This window comes from Lampris incognitus, chromosome 4 (assembly GCF_029633865.1).
Source record: "Lampris incognitus isolate fLamInc1 chromosome 4, fLamInc1.hap2, whole genome shotgun sequence".
NCBI lineage: Eukaryota > Metazoa > Chordata > Actinopteri > Lampriformes > Lampridae > Lampris > Lampris incognitus.
Window position 1 is genome coordinate 29,160,106 of NC_079214.1, and position 12,272 is coordinate 29,172,377.

The following is a 12,272-nucleotide window of genomic DNA, read 5'->3' on the forward strand; positions in this document are numbered from 1 at the left end:
AAATTAAGTTGTTCATATGAGGGGGGTGATTCAAAAATGAATTGCTGGGTCTCAAGAGGATATCAAAAGTAACCTGAAAATTACACAATTGTGAGTAAAATGGTTTATTTGATTTTGCTCTTATCAGCACAGACCCCTAAACCCAGGTCACCGTCTGTTTGACCTCCTACCCTTTGGAAAGTGCTACAGAGTAATGTGCACCAAATCATCAGTCTTAGGAAGTTGCCCCCCCCCCCCCACACACACACACACACACAGAGGCCATTTCTCTCATGAACACTTAACAGCATGGTGCAATAATGGACAATATGACACTTTGTAAACAGCCCCCTCTGGTCAAGACATCTCACCTACATATCTACAATGTGCACTACCTCTCTTAAACCTGATGTGCAATAAAAATGTTTGTGCAATACAAATGTACAATTGTAAATAGATATTCAATTGCTATATACTGGTTACAATTATTGCGGCTACTGTTGTGGTTGCAACATAGGTTTGTACTATAATGTGTAGTTGCGATGTGGATGGTAGGTGACTCGTGGATAAGCAATATGGTATATGGGGGTATACGGTTGGGCATACATGCTTGCCTCCAATGTCCTGATGTCTTTCCATGTATTTCTTCTGTCCTCCCCTTCTTTATTTTTTTGTTTTGTTATTGTTGTTGTTCATTTTCTTTGTGTGTGTGTGTGTGTGTGTGTGTGTGTGTGTGTGTGTGTGTGTGTGTGTGTGTGTGTGTGTGAGCCTACAAGTGCTAGAAGCTGCTGTGAACCGGAGTCAAATTCCTCATGTATGTAGACAAACTTCGCCAATAAAGCTGATTCTGATTGTTTGAAATTTAATTCTATATGCATATAGAAATACAATTTAAATATATTTTTTGGACTTTGCAGCCCAGAAAAAAAAGAAATAATAATCACGGGGTGGTGACTACATTCTGAAGTGGCCATACAATTGCTGCACGTCAAATAACTTGAATTTTTACATTTCCGAAGTCACAACCAACAGTCAGAAAGCCAAACGTGAGGGCCGCACTACCCTTACAATATCAGTGTGACCTTAATCATACTGACACTGTAAGAGAAGCACTAAAGGATAAGATGAGAGCCACGGAGAAAGACTGAAGGAACTTTTTACGTTAAGTGAACATTATACATTGTGAAAATCTACAACAATTACAATGAACCATTATAAAAAATTGTGCAAAATAATTGTGTCTAACCATCAGCTACTTGTCATCCTTCCATGTTTATGGAGGAATTCAGCAAGGAAATTAACTGTATAACATATGACTTATTCAATAACCATAAAAGAACAGTTGCTATTTATTTGCATCTAAATTTGCATCTCATTTCATAAAATCCACTAGTCTGCAGCACGAACAACTACAACAGAGGGCAGGGATTAGCCATCTTTGTCACCTCCGTTCTGTGTTTTCTGCTGGAGTCGGGGCCTCGCCAGGCCAACCAGTCTGGTTATGTAATGACTGTTTCTCCTGTGGACCTCAGAGCCACTGGAGGGTGAAGAAGGACTTAATGAGGTCTATCGGTGCGCACTGACAAATCCACATGGCACTGCATAGCTTCCTAAGACCATCAGTTACACAAACCAAACAACTGCCCCTATATTTAAAAAAAGCCCTTAGTTGCATTTTGAGTGACATTCAAAACTGATTGTCATTAGGCAAAACCAGTGGATGCAAGCTCATATGACAGAAGTTCTCAGATGAACCTTCTTGAAATGTATAGTTTATCTTAACTGATCCAATGCCTCCATTTTAGTACATGAAATTGTATTAAAAAAGTGGAAACCGCTTAATTTCCCCTCTCTACCATGTTATTCCTCCATAGCATATTTAAGCACAATTTACAGATGATATTATGGTGAAATTCTACCCCAAAGAAAAAAATTAATAAATAAACACTCAGATTTCAAAAATCGGTCAATTTTAATCATTTTAATAAGAAACCCTGATTGAAAGTTTGCCTTGTGGCAGTCCTATTGAATACACACAGCAAGTTAGGTAGTGTACACACTGATCGGCCATGCACAGGATGCATGTTAGGATAAAACTAATCTCAGTTAGCACTGTAGTAGTTAATCTGGAGGGCTGTGGAAAATTAAGATAAAACAAAACAATTTATGAAAACCCCAACAGTTACAAGTAGAGAGGTCCAGAGTTTCTTCTCACATGTTCCTAAAAATAAAAAAGGAGAGGAAAGTCTCCATTAAAAAAGAAAATCATTATTTTAATAGACGGAAAAACAGAATTTTTTACTAATCGGACAGGATAGATGAAAGGGATAAAATGGCTGAAGACAGCAGGGATGACATATTCACCAGTGGCCTCATCTACTTACAGTAAAACTCGCTCATTATCAGATGTATCTGAGAGACTACATCACTTTTCCAGACAGTACCCACACACATTGGAGGAACAAATCCTTCCAAATTCAGCAGTACAAAATGTCAAAACAAACCCAAAGGACACAGCTGATTATCCAAAGTGATGCAGCAAAGCTGTTTCACACCATTGAATAACCATACACACATAAATTAAAAAATAAATAAAAGCACTTTTCCCCCCTGGCCAGCATCCATTTACAACCAGACCACTGGGTGGAGCTGAGGATTAGACAAGAAACTGGCAGAAAAAAAGAAGTAAAATACAGCATTTACACACTTTAAATCCTTGTCAGTTTCCCACTGTTGGTGTTCAGGTGATCACAACAGTCAACTATTTGTGGTAACAGAAATGGACATTATTGCATTTAGCAAGGAGTGGGATTGTAGATTCATAAAATGGTAGGATGACCAAAATGGACCACGGTATAAAGAACAGAGAAGTAATGGAAAAAAACAGTTTTGTCATTACTGCTGGCAAAGCTGCCCATACGCAATGCCTCACAATGTAAAGCACTCAAGACAAAAGAGAGAGGCAAAAACAAAGGGATGAGGGTATTATTAAAATGGGGAGTAAGAGGGCTTTACCTTATACACTTTAACATACATAAATGAAATAGTTTGCACTTATGAGGAGTGCTCGCTCTGCCATGAAAAAATAAGAAAAAAGAAACAAACAAAAACAAAACTAAATTCACTGGTTCAAATAAATTTAAACACAGAGAAATGAGGAGACAGTATTTGGATTAAGCTCGGGGTTTATAAATCATAACTCTAAAAGTTGCAGCATTTGAAGAGCTCTTAGCTGAAGGTGTCTTGTACATTCCTATTTACACACACACACACACACACACACACAATCGAACATAGCAGAAGAAGCAAGAACACAAAATAAGTGTTCAATATTGTTACAGTGCCACAGACTTAAACCAAAAACAATATCAAATCCTGAGATCTTTGATCAAACAGTGATAACCTGCCTTGCCAGAGCCACTAAAAAAAAAAAAAAAAAAGAGAGAGAGAGAGAGAATCTGCCCAGTCTGCACCCTGGGCACCATGTTTTTGTCCCTTGCTTTGAAAAAATACATATTTGCAGGGTGTTTGATAGCACCCTCCAAAGGTCCAACAACATAATACTACCACAAATGTAACAATGGCTATGATGTAGTACTACAGAGGTGACATGGGTTGCTAGTGAAAACTCAAAAAAATGCCAAAACTCCTTTAATCAATGGTTCTTATATAAACCATCTTCCCAGTAACGGTCTCAAAAGATTCATCCATCATGTGTTCCCTTGAAAAAAAAAAAAACCAAAAAAAAACGGAATATATTTCGTGCACCGTATTAATAGATGAAATAATGCGTCAATGTCAAACCGCCTTTGGCAAACACTAGGTCCAGAATCCTACAGATGAAATATTTACAGTTTTGAAATCAGTGAAGACTTAAAAAAATAAGCTGCTAATTTTTAATGTAGTAACTCCTTAAATAATTGATCAGACAAAGTAGGTCTAATAGAGAACAAAGGAGAACCTCGAGGAGTTTATTGCTCTATTTAGAGTAAGGCCAACTGCTGAAACTTTCAAGTTTTAGTCTCCCAAAAAAAACCTCTTCATCCCTCTGTAGGGGTTATTACATGCTTACAGCAATAACCCAATTGAGAAGTTTGCTTTCTTATCCTTTGCTTGTTATGCATTGTTACTTTTGTCATGCAGGAACCCACCAGAAACAGGTCTGTGACATATTTGGTCCCCCTGCATTAAAAAAAAAAAAGCCTTAATCACCCTTTCAGAGAAAAAAGGCTAAGATGATGACAGGTTGGCACAAAAGGAACAGCTAATTGATGGATCCTGCTCTTCTCCCAGTCTGGGTGCATCCACAAAGTTTTAACCAACTCCTCTTGGTCGATTTGGATGATGTCAGAGCTCTTATAGGAGAGTTCAGATGACAAGACCAGAAGTACAATTAGTACTGCTTAGTAATAGGCATTATGAGGGAGGGGTATGCAAAGTGAGGAGTATGTCTCAATTTAGACTCTGTCCCCTTAGGGTCTGTCCTTGTTTAAATGAATGTCTTGATTTTGGGATGTTGCAAAAAACAAAACAAACAAACAGTCCATATATGTGTAAGATGCAGTTATTTACATATGAAAAGACCTGTTTTTTATGGGACTCCAGGGGGAAACTGTCCATATGTGGCTATTTGTTGTTGAAGAGCTGCAGGTCGAGGCGGACCCAGACCTCCCCTGTCGGAACCTCATGGAGAAGAAGACGACGTGTCACTGCCCCCTTGTTTTCCAACTCTTTCTTTATGGTGGCCACGGGAACCTCTGTACGACCTAGAAAGTCTGGTGGAGGAAAGAAAGAAAACAAAAAAAAAAAAAAGAAATTGAGGGAGCTAAAGAGAAAGAGGGAGAAATTGACAATGAAAGGCAACAGTTGATGCAACAAATACAATCAAGCAAACTAAAATCACCCAAACAACTACTCTCCTAGATGCACATGCACACGTGTACACACGCACGCACGCACGCACGCACGCACGCACGCACGCGCACACACACACACACACACACACACACACACACACACACACACACACACAAAAACAAAAGCAACAGCAATAACTGAGCTTTAATGCTGGCTGCCATCAGGGGAAGCAGACATTTAAAACAGCAAGCCCATGTTCTCACACCACACCTGACTGCATTCTGCAGTACCCAAATATTTGAAAACGTGACCACAATTTTTCCAAACAGAAAATGCAATGCACTTTCCCTTAAGGAACTCTACGAAATATCACACTCTTAAGGTGTGCAGAGAACATCCCTTTCAAGAAGAAAGGAATGTAACAGAAAAACAGACAACAGGACAAAAAAAAAAAAAAGGCTGAGAAGAAAAGACCATGGGGATAAGAGAGGACATGCAGTAATGTATAAAACTGACCATCGGGTGAAAACTGGTCCCGTTCAAAGATGGTGATACAGAGGACGTCCTGGTATAGGTCCTTGATGTGAAACTGGCAGTTGAAGTTCCATTTGGGGTGAAGGGTGTCATTGAGGGTTCTTGAAGTGTATATCTGAGCTCCCATGGTCACCTCGCAGTACGGGTTACTTTTACCTGCAGTGGTGAAGGAAGAGGAGAAGGAGGAAGGGGAAAGTTGAAGGGCAAGGATGGAAGAGAAGGAAAGACAGGCAAGAGGATAGATAAGGTGTTGAAGAGAGAGATGAAAGGAGGCAGTAAAGGTGAGAATGATGCAAAGATGAGGGGACAAAATGGAGGATTTAAAAAGAAAAGAAGGGGGGGATAGAGTTGAAGCCGATAGGCGTACAATCTCAAATCCATCCATCCATTAGTACACACAGTACTAATACACAGTACTAACCCCAAGACATGCATGTTAGGGTTAGTACTCCTGTCTGTGACCTTGACCAAGGCATAGCAAGACAAACTGGAGTTGGTCCCCGGGTGCTGCACAGCGGCTGCCCACTGCTCCTAGCTACACAGCTGGGATGGGTTAAATGCAGAGTTGTAATTTCCCAACAGGATCAATATCGTATCTCAAAATAATTTAAAAAAAAGTTCTCCAATCCACTTATCCCGCTCTAGGGCGCGGGGATGCTGGAGCATATCCCATCCCAGCGGTCATTGGGTGGCAGACGGGGGAGACACCCTGGACAGGCCGCCAGTCCCTCATAGGGCCGACACACATACACCTAGGGACAATTTAGTATGGCCAATTCACCTGACCTACATTTCTTTGGACTGCGGGAGGAAACCGGAGTACCCGGAGGAAACCCAAACAGACACGGGGAGAACGTGCAAACTCCACACAGAGGACGACCTGGAACAACCCCCAAGATTGGACTACCCTGGGGATTGAACCCAGCACCTTGTTGCTGTGAAGCGACTGCAGTAACCACTGCGCCGCCCATAATAATCTCAAATCCAAATTACAAAACCAATCAAACCACAGAGCCCCCTTTTTTTAAGGTTTTATGGCCTCTCTGCCTTATTAGTTATTTTTGTATAGAAATTACACATCTTATAATTCGTCCCATTTCTAAAGCACAACAGCTAACACAGGACAACAGCTCAAATACTTCCAATCATTCATGTTACTAAACTGTGTGTACGTGTACCATTGTTACAATTGGCACATTACAAATAAGACTCTGCTCCTGGGATGCACAGAGATGTGGGATGTCTTTCGGTATGGGCTGAAATGGACACTGGGTGATCAGCAGAAAGAGTAAAAGCTTACCATTCGGTTTGCATGCTTTGAGTTCAGTAGCCTCCAAGATGGTGACAAAAAGCCTACCAATTCCACTGGCCTTCAGGGAGCGAGCTAAACATACAAGCATAAACCAAAAAAGGATGTCCAGATATGACCTGTTAACCACCAACATGACCTGAAATTATGCTTCTCACATGGTGAAAGCATGTGTGTATCCACGATAACACAAACCCTGATAGGCCTTCTCCCTTTTCTTCTTCTCCGTCTCGATGAAGTACTCCGATGCCGCCTTAATTTTCTGAACCCATGCAGTCCTGACCACACACACACACCACACACACACACACACACACACACACACACACAAACAAATTTAACTATGTTAAAACATATTCAAACCTTTTAGTATTACTAAATGTTTAATTAGACTCTTGCTTGTGGCTTAATTCTCTGTGTGTTTGTTTGTGTATGTGTCTGTCCATGAGTGTGTGTACCGCTCATTGATGTTTTCAGTCTTGAGTACATAAACTTTATCAATATGTGAGATGTGGAAGATGGGCTCATCACTGGATGGGTCTGGAAGCTTCACCAGGACTTCATTTAGGAACACAGGCTAGAGGAAAGGAGTGGAGGGATGATCAGCAAGCCATCTGCCATTTATGGATGTATACAAAAACATCCATCCATCCATTATCCAAGCCACTTATCCTATTTGGGGTTGCAGTATGCTGGAGCCTATCCCAGCAGTCACTGGGCGGCAGGCAGGGAGACACCCTGGACAGGCTGCCAGTCCATCACAGGGCCCACACACACAAACACACACACACACACACACACACACACACACACACACACACACACACACACACACACACACACACACACACACACACACACACACACATTCACACCTAGGGACAATTTAGTATGTCTGAGTCACCTGACCTACATGTCTTTGGACTATGGGAGGAAACCGGAGCACCCAGAGGAAAGCCATGCAGACACAGGGAGAACATGCAAACTCCACACAGAGGATGACCCGAGATGATCCCCGAGGTTGGACTACCCTAGGGTTCGAACCCAGGACCTTCTTGCTGTGAGGCGACCGTGCTAACCACTGCGTCACCGTGCTGCCACATTAAAACATCAGCATGAAAAATTTAGCTAAAAAATTGTAGTACTCTGTATCTCATTCTCTAGCATTGTGTGTACCAAATAGTTTTCCGTTTTAGGCCTCGTCTCTTACCGGCTTGTAAATTTTGAGCTGTGTGTTGTTCTTGTTGTTGAAAAGTTTATCAGGGCCAGACGAGGTGAACTGTTTGGAGGCATGCGTCAGCAGGAGGAAGTCATTAAAGAGGAAGGCCCAGAGCTCCTTGTTGCTTTTCGCCTTGTGCATCTAGACAAAGACAGAAGAGATGAAGAAATTTTCACTCATTGCTTTTAGCGGTTTAAAAAAACGCTACTGAGTGTCTGCGGTGGTGTAGCGGTCTAAGCATTGGCTTTGTGTCGATGCAGTTGCCCACTGGGGACTGGGGTTTGCGCCCCGGTCTCGTCAGATCCGACTATGGCCAGACTCGATGAAGCAGCAATCATTGGCAACACTGTCTTTGGGAGGGGGGGGGAAATCGGCTTGTGTTCGTCACGTGAATGCGTCTCTGTATGTGTCGGAAAAAACAGTGGTTCGGCCTGGAGTCGCCTTGTCACGAAAGTGGGGAGGCGTCTCCTTCGAGACTGCCGGCCGGAGACATGCAGTTGGCGAACGCATGCAGTACGAGGGTGGGTGTTTGAATTAAAATAGGGATTGATTGGCCACTAAATTGGGAGAAAAAAAGGGAAAAATCAGAAATAAAAAAAAACGCTACTGAAAAAAAAATGTAATTGATCTGATACAAATTAGAGTGAACAGAAAAAAAGACGAGTTCTTCAACTGTTTTAGGCATAAACAATGAAAACAAATGAAAGAAAACATCCCCAAAACAAAACAAACCAAAACAAAACAACAGTGCTCACCTTGCCACTGTGCAGAAGTTTCCTGGGACCCAGACAGTTGGTCAGAGAGTTAAAGACCAGGTTCTATTGAAAGAGAGAGCAAAATATTTGACTAATCTGTGTGTAAATACACGTACACGTGCATGTGTGTATTTATGTACATATGTAGTTGAATATATAAAGACACACATTATGTATATTTATGATTGGGTTGTCTTTTTTCCCTTCATGTCAGCCATTTAAAGTGCATGCAGGCGCATATACTCTATAGGAGTAATATTAATGTTGGGACAGAATCAAACATGGAACCTGTGTGAGTTTGAAGGCACTTTCACACCTGTAATTTGTTTGCTTTGTGCAAAATCAGGGACTTATTCTACACAAATGTTGCAAAAGTCCCCGGTTTCGTTAATGAAATTGGCCAGGGAGCATCCAACCAGTTGTTCCACTCTGTTGGGTTGATTGATTTGTCAACATAAACGAACCGGCCCTGAGTACGATGGGGGCTGCGCCGAGACCACTTCCTCTAGGCAGCCTTAGTCAGCTTGTTTTGGTCCGCGTCCAAGTTTAATTGCTGTGTTCTCATACGCCCAAACCAATCGATCGTGGGGGGGGTGCTGCTGCAGGGTTCGTTTCCTCTGCTCCAAACGAGCTAGGTGTGAAAGCACCCTGAGATGCTCTGTGTGGGCGTTTCAAGTTTGTCATATATGAAAGCAAGTTTACACTTATTCTCATAATGAAACGTTTGTTTTGCTAGCTCAACACACAAGTGAGAAATAGAAGTACTTTTAAAAGTACTTGGAGAAACCAAAGTACAAAGGACAAGATACATGTCGATAAAACAGCGCAAGCATGTGTGTATGAGTATGAATCTAAGAGGCAGGGCTTAAATTTACCTACCTTACTTTTTTAAAATTCCATAAATACCAAATATTTCATGTTTTACTAAAGACGATCATATTGAAGTTTATTCTTACTTTAATCATACCCATTGGAGACTGTATTCTCAACTAGAACTGACATTTTCTGAACTGAACTGATCCTAGTGAGTATTGTACCTCTGTGATGCCCTCACACTGCACGTGGGTCTGAATCCACTCCAGTCTGTCAGAGTTCTCCTTTTCTCTCACCCCCTCATTCACCTGGTCAACACAAAGAGTTGGTAAGGAACTGATCTGAATTTAAAACCTAAGCTATTAAGTCTATGGATAGTATAGGATTAGAGTGACTGACAGCTAGACAGGACAAAACTTATATTTACATGGCTAGTGTGTGTGAAATAATGAGTAAATAAATGAACGAATGAGTGAATTAACCTGTTGACAAAGTTCCTCGGCTCTCTCAAGAGCCTCCTTCAACGTGTCCTTATCCACGTGACCTTCTGCAGTGCACTCCAGAATCTACAGACACAAAGGACAGAGGAAAACAAAACAACACTGATTTCTGATCTAGAAATGATGGGAGTATCCAAAAATACAAATGCAACAAGGTGAGGATCCTATTGTGTCTATGTAAAGGATTTATTCATGGGTATGAACACAAACATGTACAGAACCAGTGCACTGACACACATACTTACATTTTTGATATGCAGTGGGTAGCGGGTGATTCTCTGCATTGGTTTCAGTAGGAAGCTGGACAGTGGCATGCCTTTACATCTGTAGTCTGTGGCAATTTTCTGATTGGAGAGAAGATGACTTTGAAAGAAAAGAAAGAAAAAGACCAAGAGAAAAAGAAATACTTGCCCAACATAGCTCCTCTACACACAGGCTGGTGCATGTGTGCGTGCGTGCGTGCATGCACACAAACACACACATACACACACACACACACATGCGGCCCTTTATAAATGACACACACCTTTATAAATGAATCTGATTCTTCCTTCTGTTCTTTTTCATGCAGTCTTCCTTTTTCTACTATACACTACTCTACCCTTTTCAAACCCACTGCTGCTCATTTGTCCCTCTTTCAACTACTGGCATCTGTCACTCCTCCCCTTCCCTCCTAAAAATCACCCTTCACTCCCGTTCTTCGCTTTGTGCCCTTTCTATCATCGTCTCCTTCCATCTATACTCCTCCTCCTTCTACCCACTTTTTCTTTTCTCTATTTCCTCTCCCACTCAACCAACGTCCTTCACGTCCTCCTACCTTAAGGAACTCCTTGAACTCTGGCTCGTTGTCGGTGCGAGTCTGGAGCAAGGCAGCTCCGTTGATCTGGCAGGAACAGAAGCGGATATAGGGCTGCATGTGGGCTAGCTCTGAGGCCAGGATATCTCCAATCACCTGCACCGGCATGTTGTCCCCGCCTGTCTTCTTACGCACGCGCAGCGCCCTGCACACACGCACACACATTTATAAACACACAGGGCAGTACATGGGCATATGTAAAAAAAAACATACATGCAGAAGCAAACATGGGCAGGCATGAACATACATACAAACAGACACACACATGCACAAATTCATTTTATCACACACGATAAACAGATAGCCATGCATTCATCTCAACTCTCTTTACCCACAACCTATACACTCATTCTTGTTGATAAAGAAAACATCATATTTACCAGTCTGCCACTTACTTAAGTAGTTTGATGTTGCATGCTATCAGGTCCTTCCAGTTGACAAAGATCATGGCCATCTCTGCCTCAGTCAAACGACCGGACTCTGACATGGGCTTATAGAACACCTGGGCACACCGAGACAGACACATAGGAAGATACACACAGAACAGATAAACAGCAGAAAAATTATGTGCCATTGGCATACCAGCAAAGGCGTTTTGGTTACTTTACAGTATGTACGGTGTCGTACCTCCAGGACTATTTGCAGGTCTTCCACATATCTCTCTTCAGTCTGTATCAGTTCATGGATGTAACCCTGTCTCTTTCTCTCCTGCGGGCTGAGGGAGTCGAGGCTGCTTAGGTCAGCACACCCTGGGGGGGGGGGGGGTACAGACATGGGGAGTTCCTAGTTAGTTAGTCAGTCCTGCACAAAATGGAGAAACTGAAGTCACACTGACACCATCGTGTCAACAAAGCCACAAACAACTGCATACACCAAAGCAGAAAAACACGGTCTGCCTGCTGCGCCCGCCCCCGGACTAGAACTTCTGCTCAGGCTTATTTTTTTTGTTTAACTGAATTAATTCACAGTTCTGAGATATACCCCCCCCCCCAAAAAAAAGCATTATCATCTAAGAAAGTAACAATGACGCACAGTTAATGCACAATTAATTAACTCCCAGTATGTAAGGTATTTGCAGTTTGAAGAGACCCGTAAAAAGCACTTCCTGTTTTTTTGTTTTTTTTTTGCATTGTTTACAACGGAAAGTTCACACTTCAAGTGCTCTCGTCCCAGTGCAGGAGCATGACTCTTTTTGGAGGGTAGCATTACGGTTGCTTCCACCTCCTTCCAAAACTGACACAATTTCAACTTTTGCTGAAGTGCAGAGCCCATCAATATCCCTTCTTCTCCACCAACCAATAAGAATGAAGGCGGGGCAGGTTCAAAAAGAAAATAAACTCTAGATCTAATCTGTTTTTGTTTCATTTATATACTGTGACAAATGAAAGTGAAAGGATAAAGTAATGATTACAAAAAAAAATCATATTTTAGATATGTATTATCACAATTT

The 12,272-nt window shown here is 41.8% G+C and overlaps 1 protein-coding gene across 1 annotated transcript in view; it reads right to left on the minus strand.

Moving 5' to 3' along the window:
• Positions 1 to 928: 928 nt before the first annotated feature.
• itsn2b (intersectin 2b) overlaps positions 929 to 12,272 on the minus strand; it is a 54,381-nt gene continuing 43,037 nt past the window's right edge. The window contains exons 28-40 of the mRNA XM_056279326.1: positions 11,450 to 11,555; positions 11,218 to 11,324; positions 10,784 to 10,967; positions 10,212 to 10,310; positions 9,949 to 10,032; positions 9,691 to 9,774; positions 8,654 to 8,716; positions 7,890 to 8,039; positions 7,138 to 7,256; positions 6,875 to 6,957; positions 6,671 to 6,754; positions 5,353 to 5,526; positions 929 to 4,754 (exon numbers count right to left, since the gene is read on the minus strand). Coding sequence (XP_056135301.1) covers positions 4,606 to 4,754; positions 5,353 to 5,526; positions 6,671 to 6,754; positions 6,875 to 6,957; positions 7,138 to 7,256; positions 7,890 to 8,039; positions 8,654 to 8,716; positions 9,691 to 9,774; positions 9,949 to 10,032; positions 10,212 to 10,310; positions 10,784 to 10,967; positions 11,218 to 11,324; positions 11,450 to 11,555 — 1,486 coding nt within the window. The 3' untranslated portion in view covers positions 929 to 4,605. The remainder of the gene's footprint in view (positions 4,755 to 5,352; positions 5,527 to 6,670; positions 6,755 to 6,874; positions 6,958 to 7,137; positions 7,257 to 7,889; positions 8,040 to 8,653; positions 8,717 to 9,690; positions 9,775 to 9,948; positions 10,033 to 10,211; positions 10,311 to 10,783; positions 10,968 to 11,217; positions 11,325 to 11,449; positions 11,556 to 12,272) is intronic.